Genomic DNA, 19542 nt, shown 5'->3' on the forward strand with positions numbered 1-19542 from the left:
TGATAAGAAATACGGGATGGATGCGACAGTTTATCGGTTTACTACGAGGGCCTAAGATCCAGGCCTCTTGCAAGCAGATAGAATGCAATGAATGATACCACATTAACCGAATTCCTGTGCGTGTGCAAGAGGTCCATTGCAGTTGTATAATTGCAGTTCCATGTATTTGTATTTTACCCAGCTCTAATTTGAGGCAACCTACACGCTCCGCCGCAAGTGCAGCCAACTTGACGTGGCTCCATGAAGCACCTTTTCGACTCCCTGAACAAAACAGCATAACCATTGGGATTCGAACAAGACACGGTTAAAAGTACGCCAACCCACTCCAACCCAACAGACCTTCCAGCTCATCCCTCAGCTCAGCCACACCATCATATCCACCCTTACCAGCGATTTCAGCTCGCTTCGCAGCAGCCAGCTCGGTCCATCGCGCCAGCACAGCGCCGTCCACGATGGAGCGTCCGGCAGCGGCCTCGACGCCGACGTAGCGCGAGGCGTCCCCGAGCCGGTGGGCCTTTGCGTTGAGGCCGCCGTGGGGCGTGAGGGCCGGCAGCAGCTGGTTGGTGACGGAGAGGAGGCGGCGGTACGTCGTCTCGGGGAGCGGCGTCAGGGCGGCGAGGTGGCCCGAGGGCGAGGCGAGGACGAGGACGTGCGGCGGCGAGTCTGGGGCGGGATGCGAGGGCGGGAGGGTGCGTGGGAGGAGGAGCGTGGAGGATGGGATGTTGGGCGTTACGGAGAAGGTGGTGCGGTGGAGGAGGAGGTGGCCTTGGAGAGACTTGGGATCTGGAAGATGTTAGTCTGGGATTTATGCGTACATGATAGGGAGAACTTACGGTCTGGGTTAAAGTCGAGAATGTGCAGGTCGCCATCCGCGTCTGACGCAACAATGGCCAGGTCGTCGCCATCGGGGAGGAAGTCGGCCACCAGAAGCGGCAGCCGGCCGTTGCTCTTCCCGAGGATCTTGAACGTGTACGGCTCCTCGGTGTATCCGGCAAACCACACGCCCTTGAAGGCGTCGGCCATGAGACACAAGCCGGTCCGGGGCAGCTCGCGGGCCGTGGCGACGTGGCAGCTCATGTCGAGAAAGGCCACGGGCAGCAGCGAGCCGTCCTCCTTGAGGCCGCGCACCATGCACTTCTGGCCCTGGGCGACGAGCATGAGGCCCTGCGAGCCGATCTCGGACAGCGCCGTGACGCCGCCGCGCGGGATGTCCTCGCGCGCGATGAGCTTGAGGCGCTTGTTGGTCTCGGGCCGGCCAGGCTCCGGGATGACGGTGACGATGTCGAAGACATGCACGCGGCCGCGGATCGGCAGGTCCTCGCCCTTGGAGAGCGCGGTGCCGACGGCGAGCAGCATGCGGCGCTCCTTGGTCTCCTCCGAGACCTCGAGGTGCAGCGTCCGCATGCACTCGATGGACTCGCACGACTCGAGCTCCAGCTCGTGCACGACGGTCCAGCTGACGGGGCTGACGAGCTTCAGCACGCCGCGCGCCATGGTCGGCGGGATCCCGAGCGTCTCCTTGGCCCACTCCTTGTGGTAGTCGTCGTCGCGCGGCAGCTCGAACGGCTCGGGCGCCATGCACCCGGCGATGTACGCGCCCGTGGGGTGGTGGTACGCGATGCCGCGGACGTCGACGTCGAGCGGGACCTTCTTGACGGACAGGCCCAGCTCGGTGAAGTTGGTGTCCGGGGGCAGTTGCGTGACGCGGGCGATGCCCTCGTCGTCGGCGTAGATGAAGCCCCTGTCGCAACCCTCGGTGTGGAACGGGCTCATGCCGCGCACGCCGAGGCCCTGGAGGCCGACGACGCGGGGGATGCTCTTGCTAGACTTGATGACGAAGCTCGGCGACGGGCCCGGCAGGAAGACGGTGCTGTAGCCGTCCACGTTGGCGCATGCCCGGAGGGGAACGAACCGCGGTTGCTGCACGGCGTCGTCGCCTGTAGCCTCGACGGGGGTCACGGCCAGAGTAGAGTTGGCCGACTTCTTGAAGGAGAGGGTGGCTTTGAGCGTGGGCTCGGTGCCCTCGGAGTGGTTGCGGAGGGGTTCGTAGATGGTGAGGTCGTCGGTTGAGTTGCGGAGCTGGAGAGTCAGTTGATGCCCAAGATGCGGCCGTGGGCGTCGCTTACAATTAGGTACGGTTGTTGGGACACGGAGTCTCCGAGATCAGCTACCATGATCTCGCTGAGGGTCTCGCGGGCCATGCCTCGACGATGGGTGTAATCGGGGGAGAGGAAGGGGGGGATATAAGTCAAGCCTTCGGCGACGTAGACCGGCTCTGAGAGGTCAGGAAGTGCGTAGATCTATATTGTCAGCTATGTTCACATAGTTGGGAGAGGCTGAATCTCACATGAAGCGCTCCAGCCGAGCTTAGTAGGAACATCATGACCTTGTCCTCAGTGCTCGCGCCTTTGTCGCCCCCAAGAGGCTGGAAGGTGCCCTGCGTGTCGGTGTGCAGGCATCCAGCCTGCCACTTGGTAGTCGATAGAGTGCTGGTCTTTTCAACCTCCTCGATTTCGTTGTTGCTGTCTATCTGAGCGATGAAGATGCTACTGTCATCTCGGATGAGGAGTAGGTAAGGGTCGGCAATGCTTGCGCTTGTGACCCTGGGCTCTGCGCCTGTCTCTTCGTCCAGCATAGGCAGGATCTGGGCGAGACCGAGATCTATTTCTGTCAGTACATTTGCTCATATTGGCTGTGGACAGTGACCAACTCACCTCCGTCATAAGATCGGACTTCAGACTTGAGCACCTGGATGATCCTCATCTTCTTGCCCATCGTACCAGCCTCAACCGTGAAGCCAGCGGCGGGGTCAAACTCGGTTTCCTTGAGCGTCTCGAACCCGGCGGCGGTAAGCGCATAGACATCTGACGTCTCATAGCCGTCCAGGTCGACCTTGGCCACAATCATGAACTTGTCGTACTGCCCAAACGTCTCGTAGTCGCTGTTCACGGCGACATTGGCACCGAGCGACTTGGGAATTGGCTTCTTCACGGACATGGTCCAGAAGCCTCGTGCTTCGGGAAACTCGAAGCGCCCAATGATCTTGGGCTGAATGTGGCGGTTCACGACCGCAAGGGAGCCTGCGCTTCCGCGACCGACGGCCAAGCCGAGCTGCAATTCAGCGACGACGCCCTGAGACAAGGTCGCTTCTTCGCTGTCGGGAAGAAACGACGCCTTGCCGCAGGTGAAGTCCTGGATCGGGGCGATGCTAAGAAGGGTATCATGAATGCGGAAGCTCAGCTCGCCCGATTTTCCAGTGCCGTTGAGAACTTGAGCAGGTTTTGTGGCGGCCGATTCCGTGCCATACAGGTCATCGTCTTCGTCGTCCTCGTCATCGAGATCGAGATCGTCCACATCTAGTGCCAAGTCTGCATCGATGACTCGAGCCTTGCGGCGTTTCTCCTGTCCTTGTTTCCTTGACCAGCCCAAGACGACAGAGTCGCCAGTCTCGCTTCCCACGAAGAAGGAGTTCTTGCCCAGCTTTGATATACAGGAAGCACGGCTCTTTATGAGGGTGCCCCCACTCTCTGTGGGAATCATCTTGATGGTGATGCCGGATACGGTGCGGCCGTCGATTCGGAAAGACACAATGCCAAGTCGGCCATCGTTCAAGACAAGAAGAAGTTCTCCGTTCTCGATGTATAGCTGTTCAATGGCACATCCCTCCAAGCGTAGGTTTAGGTCGGACTGGTCAGTCAAGCTGAAAGAGGTCATCAACCTCGCCATAGAGTTGACAGCCACACCATTGGCCTTTCCTGACTGATCGACGTGGATCAGCTCATTCTGGCCAACCAGCAAAGCTCCTCCCACAGGCGTAGGCAGGGCAATAACCTGGTACAGGTCCCGGGGGAGGTCGGTGACGGAGAGAATAGTCGTCGAGGCGCGTTGCTGCAGGTCCAGAGTAAAGACCTTGTATGTGAGGTGGTCCTTCTGGCCAAACGAGTGCGCGGTCGATTGGCTGGACGAGAGAATGCCAAAGGTAGGCTCTCTATACTCATGCAGAAAGGCGAGGTGCACGGGGTGGAGCAGGCTGGGATCTAGCAGAGGGAGACGAAGGACAAAAGACGGTGTATACGCTGCTTCTAGACTGTCGCTATCTCCATTGGCGACTGCAGTGGGCGCCTTGACGGGCCGCGGGCCGTCGAGATCCTCATCCCAATCGTCCATCTCCAAGTCCTCTTCCGACTGCCGGAACGGGAGGATGGCGAGGTTTCGCGAGCCGAACTTGAAGGCCGCGCACCTGCTCCCGGGGTCGGCCTGGAGGTAGTTGACATGCTCGCCAAAGGGCACCTCCCACGGCGCGCCGTGCAGGTCGTCCTTTTCGTAGTAGTGTATTGAGATGGTCTCCAGCGTGTTCTTTTTAGGATCCCACTCGGCAAGGCACATCTTGGCCGCCTTGTACGCCAGCAGGAGCGCCTCGCCTCCCGACTTGGTGTTCTTGGTCTTGAGCCTCGCCAGGCCTATGACGGCGCCGGCAAGCGGGATCTCGGCAACGAGCACGAGCTTGGTGTTGTTTGTCCGATCGGTGCGCACCAGCATCGACTCCCCGCCGCCGAGGAAGGACGACTCGAGGCCGTCATCGTCGTTTGCGCGGAGGTCGAACTCGGGTTCGAGCTTGGCCAGCTGCGGCGGCGGGTTCTGGGCGTCGAGCTCGGCGGAGATGGCCTTTGTGGCGAAGATCTGGAGCAGCGAACCCTTTGCGACGACCAGGTTGGCGGCCGTGGCGGACGTGAGCGGCAGGCTCAGGGAGTGGGAGACGGCTGAGGGAGCCGCGAGCTCGGTGTAGGCCTGCATCGCTCCAAGACCATGCTTTCGCGACGAGGAGGGAGAGGGATTGAGCTCGAGCTCGGCGGGGGAGTTTCGTCTTCGTAAGCGGGCTCGTTCGCCTGGACCCTGTTGTCGCGACCGGTTGTTGGATGTTGCGAAAGAAGCTTGAGCTTCTAGCGGATCAAAACAGCCTCCGCCTTCCGAGAGCTCCAGGGCCACGACAGCTAGCTTACCCTACAGGCCTAGAGCGGCCTTGCGGGGGACTCCTCCGCCAGCCGGGCGCAGGGACGTGAGACAGGGCAGGGGTCGCGATAGCACGCTACTGCGGTAGTAGGCCGCTAATGGGCTCATGGATGCATTCTTGGGCAAGGCATAGCCGCACAAGCATAAGTCTATTGCGTCACGCAAACAGGCTGAAGCCGTGACATCAAGCTTCAACCCGTCACCAGCTCCAGGGATATCTGAGCTGCCTGCCTTCCCTTGCTAATTGCTCCTGATCTGTGCATCCTTCACTACCGCTTGCATATACACGCATTGCTCGCTGTGCCGAGTGCATAACGAACGACGTCACTGGCTCTACCGCAGCTTGTCTCTCCCAGCGCCCGTCGCCAACCAGCAATCTCGCATCTCGATTCTCGACCTCACACAAAACAAAGACATCTCGACGCCCTCACCTGCAAAATCCCACATCCCTTGCGTCTGCGGAATTGAGATCCACTGCTCGCATTGCACGCCTTCTTATCACCATGGCCGCCGCCGGCCTCGTTCAGACCAGTCTCATCTGGGTCACCTACGCCGTGGCTGTTGGCCTCTGCCTGGTCGCCGCCGTCATCACCACCTTCACCTGGCAGACGCCGCGCGAGCGCTCCGCCATCGTCAGCGTCGTCGCCATCGTCAGCTTGACGTCCCTCCTCGCGACCGTCCTGCTCCTCCCCGTCGACATTGCCCTCGTTTCCGCGACCGGCTCCTCCGCGCACGGCGCCAAAAAGGACTGGGCCACGCCCGAGCGAATCGACGAGATCCTCTTCACCCTCAAGGTCGTCTATTACAGCCTCTACAGCTTCGACTCCCTGCTGTGCCTCATCGTCATCCCCTTTGCCTACTTCTGGCACGAGGAATATGACGAGATCGAAGTCGAGGAGGGTCGCACTCTCACTAGCCGCTTCTGGGCCGCTGCCAAATACACCCTATTCTTCGTCGTATTCGTTGTTGTCCTCTTCCTGCTCGGCTTCTTCGTCCCAGCGGCTGGCGATAGCTCCAAAGATCACTGGGATCTCGACTACTTCAAGCATCTAATTTCTCAGAACCACGGAGAGAAGGCACTGACCTTTGCTCTCGGTCTTCTGATGACGATTGGCACGCTACTTTACGTTGTCTATACTGGCGCCGGACTTGCTCTGTTGCCCATCGCCTTCATCAGATCCGCACCTTCAATCTCCGCCCCGCAGCTTTCCGAAACGACCGCTTCTCAGCTCGAACAAAACCGCGAACGACAGCGACAGATTGAGATGCGCAATGTTGGCCGTCAGGAAGAGATGTCACGCAAGGATCGCCGGGAGTTGGATGCTTTGGTCAGAGAGGAGCAGACCTTGGTTCGACGAGAGAGATTGGCCGCTGAGGCGCAGGGAGAAGGCAGGAGCAAGGTCTACCAGGCATGGCTCAAGGTCTGCGTTCTTTTCCGACCGATCAAGATGCTGGGCGGCATCCTCCTGCTTGTTCTCGCCATCCTCATCTGGGTCTCGATGCTGATTACGGGCATCGACAAGGCCAAGAACTCGGTCTGCAAGCGGCGTTGTGGCTATATCCTGGGCCAAATTCACCTGTTCCAGCCTATGAACTTCATTTTTGTCAAGGCGGCGAAGGCTTTCCCAGTTGACTACGTCCTGATGGCTCTACTGGTGCTCCTGTTCTTCAGCAGCTCCATCTCAGGTGTCGCCACCGTCGGCATCCGCTTCCTTTGGGTTCGCATCTTCCAGATTCGCAAGGGCCGCACCGCTCCCCAGGCGCTGCTCATCGCAACTGTGTTACTGGGCCTCATTATTTTGGCCACTAACTACAGCATCGCTATGATGGTTGCTCCCCAGTATTCCATCTATGGAACCCAGACTTTCTGCTCCAATGCGCCAGACTTCCCCGGAACGCAACCTAACTGCAAGGGTCACCCGGACAAGATCCAACCTTGCTCCGAGCTCTTGGACTACAGGCACGCAAAGGATGTTTGCACCCCGTCCATGATGTCGACATTTTTGAACCGAATCACTATCACGTGGCCATTCTTCGGTCTCGTCGACTTCTGGGCACAGTTTGCTTTCTTAGGCGTCTTCCTCATTGTTTTCGTCACGGCGCTTTTCCGCTCCCCCAAGGTCAACATGTCCGAGTTTGACGAGCAGGCCGAGGCCGACGAGGAGGAGAGCCTCCTCGCCACCACAGGAAGGCGGTTCGGCGCGACCTGGCAGGATGTGAGGGGCAAGACTGGGTCAGGGAACCATTCTAGCAATGGCGGGAACGGATCACGGTCTAACGATGTTTGATATGATTGTACGAGTGTTGTATCAGTGAGAGAGGGATAGGTGGCATATCTGTATTGGTTCGCTGCAGCGCAGCAGCACAGGCACTGGTGATGGAGTTATGGCAAGGATTGGTATCTTGGGTATCTGGTTTATTTAAAATGGTTACGCGGTTAGGCAGAGTCTGGCAGGATGGATTGTCAAGTAGGGGACCACAGACTGGCTCGAATTATTTTCACGCCCCTAGCGCTATCTTCCTCTTCTCCGTCTTCTTGTCCCTGGTGAACTGCACGGCCCTGTGGCTGCGCTCGTCGAAGCCGGCCTGCGGACCGACGTGCATCTCGCGCCAGCACCGCGCGCAGTAGACGTCGTCGTCGCAGCCCAGGCACCGCAGCGTGGCGTCCTCGAGGCACACGGTGCACCAGCTGTCCATGTCGTCGTCGGTGTAGTTTGTGCGCGAGGCGAGCCGCTTGAACGGCTTGGAGGGCGCGTCGGTGGGCACGTCGGGGAGGTTGAGCATGTCGTTGGGTGCTCGGAGGGCGGCCATGCGCGCCGTGAGGTCGTCCAGGTCGGTGCTGGCGGCGCGGGCGGTGCGGGCGGCGGGGAGATCTTCGAGGGTTGGCGGGAGGTCGGGCAGAGAGAAGCCTGATTCCGTCGAGGGGAGGACGGTGGAGGATTCATGGCCGTCCTGGGACTTGTCGTCGTCGGGAGGGTCATCTTTGGCGAGGGCATTCTCAAGTTCCAGCTCATCGCGGAACCTCGCGAGCACGTCGTCGACGTCACGCTTCATATCCTCATTGTCCGAGTCATCCGAATCCAAGACCTTCTCATTCTTTCCATCCTGCTTCATGCGGCCCTCGGTGTCCTTTGGGATTGCTTTGGCGAGTTCTTCCAGCAGGACCTTGACCCGCTCATCGTCTGGTTCAGCTTGGAATTGGTCGTCGGGGCCAACATCCCCGAGTAGCTCTTCTAGCGTCTGGTCATCCGTCTGGAAGATGGCGTCGTCAATGTCCCCGTCATCTGGCTCAGGAGGACTCTCTTTCGGTGCTGCTCTCACGGGTGCAGGACTTGCGCTAGCCGTGGTGGACGACTTGTCCGCCTGAGGTGGCGGCCTTGCTGCTACTGGCGAGGGACTGCCCTGGTCGCGTAGAGACTTGAGACGCAGGGCGAGAGCCTCCTCCCGGTTCGGAGTCTTCTTCCGCTCTATGGGGTCTACATTTATCCTGAATACTTGATTAGCCTGGGTCTTGTCTTTTCAAGCCAATATCGCGAAGTGTGCCGCTGTACTTTGTAGGTGGAGTCCTGTCTGGGGTTGCGCTGCCCCCGCGTAGCGCTTGGAGGCGATCGAGGAGGGATTTGTCGACGGGGTCGGACATGACGCGGGGTCGGGCTTGCAGGGTAATTACACAGCCCTGCACGATGCTGTTAGTGACTCGATATGTGTAATCTAGTGTTTGGCGTCCGAGTGTTGTCGTTGTAGGTGGTGGAATGAGATGAGGCGATCTGCAGCGCTGAGCCTCTATCTCCGCTGTTGAGTCAGGTGGGGTTGAGTGCCCAGACGTTAGTTAGTTGGCGTTGGCGACGGCCACACCTACCTTATCACTTGACCAAAAACAGAGTCGCAAGACCAGAACTTCTGGATCATATGACAGAAACTAAATCATTTCATAAATCCCATCCTCAAATTTGTCAGTTTTTCTTCCAGTTTTTTGAACTCGCAGCATAAGAAGATCAACGCCAAGTCTGGCTGTGACGTCAGCCCAGCAACAACATCCACTCTGAATCAAGAGGGCCAAACGAGTTGAGACCTTTGTTGTCAGGATATTTTACTCTGACCTGGTATTTTAGATGGGATGCTTCTTGCACTCAGGGGGACTTTATTCCGAGCCTTATATAAAGCAGCCGGACCAGTACATCGACGCCGGTCTATTAGATAGGATACTGTATTGCATTATGGAGAACTACCCTCTGTGCATGTGCGAATAGCAAAACGCCGTCCAAAATCCATGCTAATTTCACTAAATATCTAGTCATCTCACAGTCAGTCTTGCCCTAGCACCACATTTATTAGTGTAATGTGATATTGGACCATTTAGCCTCGTATGATGCCTCCCCCAGCATCATGCTTGGAATAATGCTGTCACCGACCACCGTATATGTCCCGTCCGTTCGAGGGCGTAGGACCACGGGGACACTGCTCCCACTCAAGATGGCAATGGAATCGCCCGGCCTCGAGTGCTTAGAAAACCACCCAACATTCCCCTTCGTAGTTTCTCCTAGTCTCATACCCATTCGCAAGGCGTCTGTGGCTGCAAAAATGGCGCGAAACCTGATGGCCGTCTTTTCCTCACTCCTAAATCCTGGAAAATTCCACTTGGAAACGGGTCGAGAAGTGAACCACGACCTTAGACTGTGACCTCTAATCTTGAATGAAGAGTTCATTGGACAATCTAACCATTCAAGGATATCAGAGGCCCTCTTCCCCAGATCAGTTCTCACTTTCCTTTTAGAGATTATCGTATCTGATACGAATTGCATCCCCATAAGGAAACGAGGCATGCTCGAGTATCTTCTCTCATCATCGGGGAGAATGCAGAAACAGTTGAAAAGTGCAAACTCAATACTTCTGTGGCTCTTTTCCTTAACAAGTCGTATATTCCGACGCCCACCATAATCAGGTAGCTGTTTAGATTTTGATCGTCTCTCTTCAAAGGTCGCAGAACAGTTGCCGATGGTGTCCAGAATCGATCCTTGAACTACCAAGTGCTGGCCTTGTACGGTAGCTACTGGGAGACTCGATGGCGTAGCATCCCACTTGGAGCATAACGTTCCATTTCTCGAACGGAATTCCATAGTGCCATCGAGGTATGACACGACTCGCGGATCCAGCCAGGTCTCCGAGTCAAACCAGTCGACCAACCAGGACCTTGGACCCTTGCTCCTGAAGACGATGGTATCTAGCGAGCGCTCAAGTCGGATAACGCGCAAGGTCGCATCCTCGTTAACACGCCGGATGTCGCTTCCGTAGCTCGGAGTGGGGAAGATTATGGAGCCGTCGTATGTCAGTCCCATCAACCCGTAGACCTTGTCGCGAACGTCTGTCGACCTGGCAAACGACGTCATCTTCAGAGCTTTGATCAACGGTACGGCTTTCAATCCGCTTTGGAGGTTCTTGAATTTGAGGAGATTTTGAATGTGTCGACAGGCTCTGGGGGAAACAATGTCGCCTACCATGTCGGCTTTGCGCATGCGCCTGTAAGCCACGGCGAGGTAGGCGAGGTCCAAGAAAGCAAACTTGTGACTTCCCCAGATAACTTGTAAGCGGTTTGCCATAGATAGTTCTTGGATGACCCAAACCCGACTCCAGTATTCGCAGCTAAGCAGCCTCTCAAGGGCTTCCCAATGAGAGTCTTGCAGGTTTGCGCGAATGTGTTTTAATGCGCCCCTCGTTTTTCTGACTGGATGAAGGTCCTGAGAGGTGTTTTTGTCCAGGAGTTTGACGACGCCTCGAACGACACGGCGTAAAGCACGCTGGCGTAGCTTCTGGCCGTCGGGCGTTTTTGAGTCCTGCAACTTGGCCTCGCTCAGGATGTCATGCCCACTCCCACCACCGAGACGCTGAAGCTTGTCCCTTCTGTCGTTGAATCCTAGCAAAGTTTCAATTGCGCCCATTAGATGGATGACCCCTTGGACTGCAGGAGGTTCGGCATGACCCAGCCAGGCTATCACGGCGTGAGCGGAGCGGTAGCCTGACCGGCACGGTCTTGTCAGAACCGCCCCAACAGTATGAGAGCGCGACGTAATTGGAGCTTGCTGCTAGCGGGACATGTTCGAGCTGGCATTTAATCTCGTCTTGAGGCCTCTTCGCAGGTTTGATGCTTAGGATCCGTATTTCGTTGCTCGCCGCACTCAAGGGCTGGTAGCTCAAACCCAGCTGCGGCGCAGAGCTTGCCATTGGGGTCAATCAAGCACCTGCCAGCGATGGGGAAATCCGTGCCAATGAGTATCGCGCGAACAGTCGCGGTCGTACGTCCGAACAAATGCGTATGTTGAATTCGAAGATTAGTATGCTCCGTCTGACATTGCTTTTGTCAGCTCTCATATGCTCCATGAGCATGGAAGGCAGACGAGGCAACCAATGTGGCGCAGAGCTGCAGTCCGCCTTTCCATGCAAGTGATATGCATGTTCCCTCAGAAGAGGCTTGGATAGCATACCGGCTGAAATTTTTTATTGCAGCCATGTGTGATGCCTGGATGTTTTGTGAGTGGGTTTTTCGTGATAATGCTTTTACTGCTTTGTCTACATACCACTGATACCAGGAGATTTAAACATGGAATTATGGCTAGTCTTCCGGTAATTACCGTTAATATCTCCGATAGTAGTAGCGCCTTAATCCCGTGATAATTCGATTCATCATTTTTGAGAGAGAGGAAGCCATAATCTCTGAGGAGGAGCCCATTTCATGGCCTACTCGTCATATTCTACCTGGTGTCATGATTTTGTAGAATGGCTGGGTCAGTGGGACCCCCTCACTTGACCAACACGGTTATAGACAAATTTATCTAAGGCGTCTGGGACCAGAAAAGAGAAGAAAAAAGGAAGAAGAAATAAATCAAAGGCCTCCAAAAATTGGAGGTAAATGTCTATTCTTGGCGGCTTATGAGAGGTCTCCTGTTTACATCTTGGAGTTCGTGCTTTGAGGGTGGCTTAGGCGGGCGAGGCATACTTCACAAAATCTGTAGGAGAGAGCAGGGTATGAACAAGTGCCGCAGAAACGTATGTGGTGTTTTTCTGCTGCTCTTATTTGCCGACGCTTCCTGCATGTGTGACGCAGCGATGCGCTGGCAGCCCAATTAGCCTAACCAGGCAGCAACGACTCGGCCACTCCGCAGTTAGCATATTGGTCAGATTTGGATGGATCGCTTTATTGTTCGCAAGCAAAGAGTTGAGAAGGGCTTCCTTCAAGAAATGTACACTTCTGGATCGTCTCTGGGGAACTCTCTTCTGTATAGCATCAGCCCCCGATGTATGCCGCTTTGGTTGAACCCGTCATCCAATGCGAGATGAAATCCAGAAAATTGACTTTCAGCGCACTATCGATATCGCACCAAGAATCGCATCGGCATGAGAATAAGTCGCGACGCCAATTCCTACATGGGCGAAAATGGCACCTCCCATTCTCCATTAAATCGAGTCCCAAGATATTCCATACCAAAGTCCAAATGTCTTCCATGCGGCCATGCATCTTCCGTGTTAGGCCAATGTGTCGGCCAGCGACAGAGTTCCTTAGAAAGTCTGGGCTGAATTGAAGATATTCGCTGACCACCCCCGGCATCTTGTATTTTATTAGTTTGACATTTTCGTGCCTCTCCACCTTCTAAGACGCGCATTCTGTGACTTTGTCACCCTCTGCATTCATTGCTGTTAAAAAGCTCTCTATCTCTCGATGAGGCAACCCAATGTCTGCATCTGGGGCGTTTTCGTCGTGTATGTCACGGTTGCCAAGGCCCACGTTTGGGTTCCAAGCCCAACTTTTCGATCTGCTTGAGTCCTATTTTCGTTTTATTGGCCTTACAGCCATTATAACCTTTATAGACTGGTCAAAAACCCCATGACCCAATGCCTTGCATGTCTCGAATCACGTAGCTCAGGATAAAGTTATTACCCACAGGTAGCAAAGTTATGGCTTACACTGTATGGCTTTGATCCATCTGTGATATTGAGTGAAGCTTAAAATCTTTTCTTTTTGTGGTCCTGGGCGAAAATGTTCATCCAGCATCTTCCACTTCTCCACCCACTTTCTTGTCCTCTCAAAAAGATTTTAGTCGTACCATCATCGCATCTTCTCGCCATGTACGTACACATGAGACCCTACAACTAACAACTATTGGCTAAAATACTGCTCAGGATGCGCTTCTCGATTCTCGGTATTCTTGCCGCTGGCCCTCTCTTGGCTGTTGCTCTTGCGAAGGGCTGCGCCATCTCCTATCTCTGGCCTGCCGGTGCTAAATATGACGTATTTTGGGACCCGAAGGCTGAAGCCATTTGCACCGAAATGGGAGGGACTATAGCCAATTCTGAGATGGCCCTTAAGGATCGTGGCAGCAATAGGAACAGATGCTCTATCTGTCGGGGTGCGAGAAATATAGATCGGACTGATGACTTTAACTATATTGTCATACGGGGAAAGCAACGACTGCAATACTCAGTTCGATGCGGATGGTACGAGTGGGGGGACTGTGATTTGTATTAGGTATCAAGCCGCCTGAGGGAGGATCTGTGGTCAAACCTCTGTGCCTATTTTCAACAGTATATTCAAACGAAGCGTATTCCCAACCGAAATCTCCCGTTCACTCATTCAAAGCGAACCAAACCCCTATCAACTTATCAGTTCTAGGCGTGCTGCAGTGGCCGTCAACGTGACGAGGGTGCCAAGTCATTTCCCCGCTCTGAATCAGCTCACTTATACACATTACCAACACCCAACCTGCATATGCAATCTTGATATCGCACAATACCCCTCCAGTTTTCCTCCATGGGTGTTGACATCCCTGCACTTTTGGATTGTATTTAAAGGTGCGTTATTTCCCGCATCAAATCAATCTCCTGTTGAGTTTTGAGCGACGACTTGCCAAAGGACTACGAACAGAAGACTTGAAAACCCCACCAAATCGTGTAATCATCATGGGAGATCAGGAACCCACACGAAAGAGTAGTCCCGAGAGTGGGAAGAGCAGCCCCCGGACGGTAGCGAGCTCCGATCACGGCGAGATCCCCGCAATTGAGCCTGATGTAAGAACCCCGAGACAACTCTCAACACCGAAGCATCCGAAGCTTAGGGACGCATGTTGAAACGAAAAATGTAGGAAGCTGAATTTAACGACGGTGATTCTGCCATTGAGACTGTGAGTCCGCCGCCACACAACTAGATAACCCCCTTCAAAGCTCAACGATGTATCTGTAGGCATCCACTGGCAGCAGCACCACATCGCTTGCTTCCAGCATCGCCAAATATCGCATGGAGAACGGCCGCACATATCATACGTACAAGGAAGGATGTGTGTTGACAACAACAACATTGAACTTCCGAGAGCTATAACTGACTAGTAACGTTCACGCAGCCTACCACTTGCCGAACGACGAGATAGAAAACGAGCGACTAGGTGAGGGATTATACCGGCCAAGAGCAGCATTTATATGTCCATTTCATGTGACAAATATCTCTAACAAGATGTAGATTTACAACACCATCTCTGTTTTCTAACTTTCAACAACAAACTCTTCACATGTCCAGCCGGCGTGGATAAGCTTTTGAAGCGTGTCCTGGATGCTGGTTGCGGAACAGGCGCGTGGGCCATGGATATGGGTAAGTTGCGATCAAAAGATATGGATTAATTCAAACTGATTAGCCTATTAGCGGATGAACACCCTGAGACAGAAGTATGTTGATAATTATGATCTTTGACGCAAGCCATTGTCATCTCTAACCACTAGGCAGGTCATCGGCGTAGATCTGAGTCCAATCCAGCCTACATTGCAAGTTTCCCGTAACTGAGATACGAGAAAGATATATCTCAAGCGAAATCTCATACATCTTCGCTAACTACAACTAGGGTGCCACCCAATGTGACCTTCTTGGTCGATGACTTGGAGGCAGAGTGGACTTATAGTCAGCCATTGGACCTTATTTACCTCCGCTTCCTAGTAGGTTCCGTTTCCGACTGGGATAATCTGATCCGCCAGGCGTTTCAGAATCTCTCCCCTGGTGGATGGATCGAAACCGCCGATGCGGTGTACCCCCTGGCGTGCGACGATGACACCGTTACGGAGGATCAAGCTGTCTACAAGTGGAGCAACCTGATGAGAGACGCAGCAGCCAAGGTTCACCCAGGACGGAGCCTGGACGGATCCATGGAGCTGAAGCAGAAGATGATTGACCGCGGGTTCACCAACGTTACTGAGAAGTGGTACAAATGGCCCATGAATAGCTGGCCGAAGGATCCCAAGTTCAAGGAACTTGGTGGCTGGACTCTGGAAAACGTGCTCAGCGGGCTTTCAGCCTTGAGTCTGGCGTTGTTCACACGCGTTCTAGGTTGGACGTGTGAGGAAGTTGAATTGTTCCTGATTAATGTCAGGCAGGATTTGAAGAACAAGAACATCCACGGCTACTGGCGAATGTGAGTCTCCAATCCCTTTTGGCCGATATTTAAATGCTGATTGCTTTAGTCTTGTTGTATCTGGGCAGAAGCTGGAATAAAGGGATCAAGTTTGCTATTTTAAGTGACTGTATTCTTTCTTTTGTCCAGGTTTCTAGCGCCGTTCTTGCTTGCTCATAGTATGGTATGGCTTTGCTCCATTTTGCTAGAACATGGAAGGGACCAGCCGGAGAGGCAATAATTGGGTTTTTGACTGGAGTGGAAGCTTGAATGGAATTATACCTACACTTCCTAGAGTTGAAATAGGCCAAAGAGCAATCCGAATGTTGAATTGAAATGTTTCCTTTCTCGTGGGTGAACCTACACTGTGAATAGCTGCTCCAAGTTGAGTTTACCTCCAATCCAAGTCCTGAATGTGACGCTATTAAGGGGTTTGTTACGGAACTCCGACGCATTCCCCGACGAAACCCATCCTCATATTATATTCGTCAACATCATTAGATTAATCACTAGAAGTAATGCCGCTGATAATGTTTGAAGATCACGTGCTGTCAGGCATTTTTACACCCTTGTTGCCCCGCGCGGACGAGCGCATCCTGGCGTTGGAGTGGAGGTTTGGCTTGAGCAACATCCATCTTCATACAATCTACCACCGACGGGTTCATAATAGCCACCATGGAAGCCATCGGGGCTGCTGCGAATATAATCGCCGTCATTGATTTGTCTGCCAAGGTCGCTACACTATGCCTCCAATACTATACCGAGGTTGCGGGGGCCCAAGCCGACATCACTCGCCTCCAGAGCCAGATTAACCACCAGTGCGTTGCCTTTAGAGGCGCGCTCAGCAGCTACTGGAAGAGAAAACTAGCTAGCCACTCGCTACTTCACGCGAACTGGTAGATTCGCTCTAGGAATGCGAACGCGAGCTACGGAGACTCGAAGACAAGCTTGACCCCAGCAGAGCACGTAAAGCGATGCGCCGCTTTGGGCTTCGAGCCCTCAAGTGGCCCTTCAGTAGGAAGGAGATGGAAAGTGTCATCGCAAACCTGGAACGTTGCGAACAAACTATCATGGTCGACCTGCAGGTTGACCAGACGTGCGTTTGAGCCTACCAGTATCTCATTAAGTTGCACGCTAATCTGCCATATAGGAGGATCCTTCTCGACATTAATGATAAAATCGAGGGCATTTCACCCCAAGTAGCCGACGACTCGCCAAAAGTTCACAAGCCTCATTTCATGGTGCCATTTCCCGCCGATCCCGATTTCTTCGAACGGCCCGCAATCTGGACTTGGCTCACGGAACGATACGCAGAGCCTGTGAGCCGAATAGCCCTTGTGGGCATGGGAGGGTTTGGGTAAGGCTTTTATGTCTCGACAGCCGCTTATTGGGCTAACAAGTGGAAGGAAATCCAAATCGCCATCCAGTTTGCTTACCATGTCCACACCACTTCCCCCAACACGAGCATTTTTTAGGTATACGGGAGTACGAAGGCCAGATTCGAAGAGTCGTACCGTTCCATCGCAGACGCGCTTGCGTTACCCCGTCGCCGCGATCCCGGCGTTAACGTCCTCACGCTCGTCCGCGACTGGTTGCAGAGGGACGATGTGAGTCCGTGGTTGATGAGTCTCGATAACGCAGATGCCCTCGACATGTTCTTCTCTAAAGATGAAGGTGAAGATGATACGCAGGTGCTGATAGCATCATGTTTACCGAAAACACACAATGGAAAGACTCTAGTCACGTCGCGCAGCTTGACCGTCTCGGAGAAATTGACGGGTAGTCACAAGGCCATCCTGAGAATACCTACGATGGGTAGATCAGAGGCCCTTGAGCTCTTCCGAAACAAATTTGATGGAGATATCGACGAAGCCGCCGCTGCGGACCTTGTTTCAACACTTGACTTCATCCCGCTTGCTGTGAATCAGTCGGCTGCTTACATTAACCGACGCGCTCCTCGACTTAGTATCCGCTCGTATCTGGTTGATTTCCAGAAAAGCCAAGAAAAGAGGGGAAGTCTACTTCACAGTGACGCCGGGGATCTTCGGCGGCATGAAGATGTGTCCAATGCGGTCGTTGTGACCTGGCAGGTGACCTTTGAGCAAATTCGCCGACAACAACCAGCAGCTGCCAATTTTCTCTCACTCATGAGCCTCTTTGAAGCGCAGAACATCCCTGAATATATGCTACACGGGTACAGCAATGTTGACTCGGACTGTGGAGAGAGCGACTTTGAAGATGACCTTGATGTTCTTCGCGGATACTCCCTCGTCAATACGACGACGAAAGGCTTTTGCGAGATGCATTCCCTGGTTAAATTATGTACGCAAGTCTGGATTTCGAGGTTTGACGACTTGAGACGATGGAAGAGGCTTTTCTTGAGTCTAGCTTCAAAGCACTTTCCATCCGGTGATTTTGAGACTTGGGAACAATGTCAAACATTACTGCCGCATCTTCAGTCAATCTTAAAAGAAGAGCCAGTAGAAGAGAGTGATTGGCTGGATTGGAGTACGTTGCTTGCAAACACATCGTGGTATATGGTCCGCATGGGACAGCATCACCAGGCAGAGATATTGGCTCAAAACGCTCTCAGAATGAGAACACGGATACTGGGCGAGGGGGATACCGATACATTGGCCAGCATGTACACCTTAGCGTCAATATAGGCAGACCGGGGAAGGTGGAAGGAGGCAGAAGAGTTAAAGGTGAAGGTACTAGGGATCAGCTCAAGGGTGCAGGGCGAAGAGGATTCCTCAACTTTAGTTAGCATGTCCCACCTCGCGACAACATATCGATCTCAAGGAAGGCTGAGGGAGGCAGAGGAGCTACAGGCTAAGCAACTAGGAATCTGCTTAAGGGTGCTGGGTAAAGACCATGTCTCAAACCTAGTTAGCATGGCCCGGCTAGCGTCAATATATTGGGATCAGGGAAGGCTCAACGAAGCAGAGGAGTTAGAGCTTTGGGTAATGGAGACTCACAAGAGGGTCTCAGGCGAATAACACCCCCTAACATTGGTCAGCATGGACAACCTCGCGTCCACGTACCGAGTTCAGGGAAGGTTACGGGAGGCAGAAGAGCCGGGCTCGCGGGCCGTGGAACTTCAAAAGAGGGTCCTAGGCGAAGAACACCCTGAAACATTGACTAGCATGGCCAACCTAGCCTTCACATACCGACTTCAGGGAAGGTGGGGGGAGGCAGAGGAGCTACAGATTATGGAATTAGGGATCACCTCAAGAGTGCTGGGCGAAGAGCATGTCTCAACCTTAGTTAGCATGGGTAACCTAGCTATGATATACTGGAACCAGGGAAGGATGAAGGAAGCAGAAGCACTGAAATTACAGTCAATGGAGAGCCTGAAGAGGGTTTTAGGCGACGAGCACCCCGATATGGTAAACAGCATGGCAAATGTAGCCTACGGGTGGCATCGCTTAGGTAGACGCGGCGATGTGATTACGTTGATAAAAAATTGCGTTGGTTCTCAAGAGAGAATCCTCGGTCGAGATCATCCTCAGACGCAAAAGTCAATCTCAACTCTGAGATCATGGCAAGAATCATTTGCCCCGGTATGAGGATGGGGTATGATTAGAGAATGGAGTTTGCAATACGAGTGTTCAGGATCTGCATCCTTCGTTATCCTCTCTAGTGACAGCTTCATTTGACCACACATCATCGAACAACTAGGATTATTAACTTATTCGACTTTTCGTCATGTGAATGGAGATGACAGAACATTGTCGGTTGAAAAGCGGCGAGAAAAGCGGGCACCACAGGCGAGTTGCACGCATTCCTTTAAACTACTCAGCGCGGCCCGACGGAGTGAGAGCTGGCGGATTGAGGCCACACAAGCTTCAATACTAAGGAGGGATCGATTAAAGTCCCCGTAACTGGAAACCTCAACACCGCTATTATCCACACTTCGCCATAATTCCTAAGGCACTGAGACGAACACATGGGGCTTGGTGGGTAGCGGCCAAGTAGTGCTGAACCTGGCGCCCCCAGAAAATGGCGATACTTCTGGTGTCGCACTAGGGTGTTGAGCATCTAGATTCGGTTGTCGAAACCGCATTTGTTTAATCGCAATATAGTGCATCTTGGCCGACATGGGTTAGAA

General features: G+C 53.8%; 7 protein-coding genes across 7 annotated transcripts; 4 read left to right on the top strand and 3 right to left on the bottom strand.

Moving 5' to 3' along the window:
* Window positions 1-125: 125 nt before the first annotated feature.
* On the bottom strand, window positions 126-4933 carry BGZ61DRAFT_411779 (CPSF A subunit region-domain-containing protein). Its single transcript, XM_046243278.1, has 5 exons — window positions 2715-4933; window positions 2348-2661; window positions 2127-2300; window positions 834-2079; window positions 126-783 (listed from the first exon to the last, which is right to left on the bottom strand). Exons 1-5 carry the CDS (start codon window positions 4792-4794, stop codon window positions 305-307), a joined length of 4293 nt encoding a protein of 1430 aa, XP_046109229.1. The 5' UTR covers window positions 4795-4933; the 3' UTR covers window positions 126-304.
* A 580-nt stretch (window positions 4934-5513) lies between these two features.
* Window positions 5514-7298, top strand: BGZ61DRAFT_473175 (uncharacterized protein; the record flags this gene model as incomplete). Its single annotated transcript, XM_046248429.1, has 1 exon — window positions 5514-7298. The coding sequence occupies one exon, from the start codon at window positions 5514-5516 to the stop codon at window positions 7296-7298; it is 1785 nt and encodes a 594-aa protein (XP_046109230.1).
* A 211-nt stretch (window positions 7299-7509) lies between these two features.
* BGZ61DRAFT_343382 (uncharacterized protein) lies at window positions 7510-8650 on the bottom strand (the record flags this gene model as incomplete). Its single annotated transcript, XM_046239591.1, has 2 exons — window positions 7510-8497; window positions 8562-8650. The coding sequence occupies 2 exons, from the start codon at window positions 8648-8650 to the stop codon at window positions 7510-7512; spliced, it is 1077 nt and encodes a 358-aa protein (XP_046109231.1).
* Window positions 8651-9254: 604 nt separating this feature from the next.
* BGZ61DRAFT_442555 (uncharacterized protein) lies at window positions 9255-10775 on the bottom strand. The gene has a single exon (XM_046244748.1). The coding sequence runs from the start codon at window positions 10605-10607 to the stop codon at window positions 9342-9344; it is 1266 nt and encodes a 421-aa protein (XP_046109232.1). The 5' UTR covers window positions 10608-10775; the 3' UTR covers window positions 9255-9341.
* A 2151-nt stretch (window positions 10776-12926) lies between these two features.
* On the top strand, window positions 12927-13597 carry BGZ61DRAFT_124756 (uncharacterized protein). Its single transcript, XM_046237078.1, has one exon. It carries the CDS (start codon window positions 13184-13186, stop codon window positions 13526-13528), a length of 345 nt encoding a protein of 114 aa, XP_046109233.1. The 5' UTR covers window positions 12927-13183; the 3' UTR covers window positions 13529-13597.
* A 167-nt stretch (window positions 13598-13764) lies between these two features.
* On the top strand, window positions 13765-15780 carry BGZ61DRAFT_442560 (S-adenosyl-L-methionine-dependent methyltransferase). The gene is made up of 9 exons (XM_046244749.1): window positions 13765-14067; window positions 14142-14180; window positions 14240-14333; window positions 14397-14438; window positions 14513-14641; window positions 14693-14715; window positions 14774-14811; window positions 14889-15452; window positions 15502-15780. Exons 1-9 carry the CDS (start codon window positions 13960-13962, stop codon window positions 15530-15532), a joined length of 1068 nt encoding a protein of 355 aa, XP_046109234.1. The 5' UTR covers window positions 13765-13959; the 3' UTR covers window positions 15533-15780.
* Window positions 15781-16106: 326 nt separating this feature from the next.
* On the top strand, window positions 16107-19000 carry BGZ61DRAFT_490401 (uncharacterized protein; the record flags this gene model as incomplete). The annotated part of the gene is made up of 13 exons (XM_046250332.1): window positions 16107-16249; window positions 16366-16527; window positions 16582-16768; window positions 16838-16870; window positions 16907-17775; window positions 17815-17971; window positions 18002-18075; window positions 18112-18201; window positions 18238-18319; window positions 18359-18381; window positions 18451-18697; window positions 18737-18901; window positions 18944-19000. 13 exons carry the CDS (start codon window positions 16107-16109, stop codon window positions 18998-19000), a joined length of 2289 nt encoding a protein of 762 aa, XP_046109235.1.
* Between the last annotated feature and the right edge of the window lie 542 nt (window positions 19001-19542).

The sequence above is a fragment of the Ilyonectria robusta genome, assembly GCF_021365365.1.
Source record: "Ilyonectria robusta strain PMI_751 chromosome Unknown BGZ61scaffold_3, whole genome shotgun sequence".
NCBI lineage: Eukaryota > Fungi > Ascomycota > Sordariomycetes > Hypocreales > Nectriaceae > Ilyonectria > Ilyonectria robusta.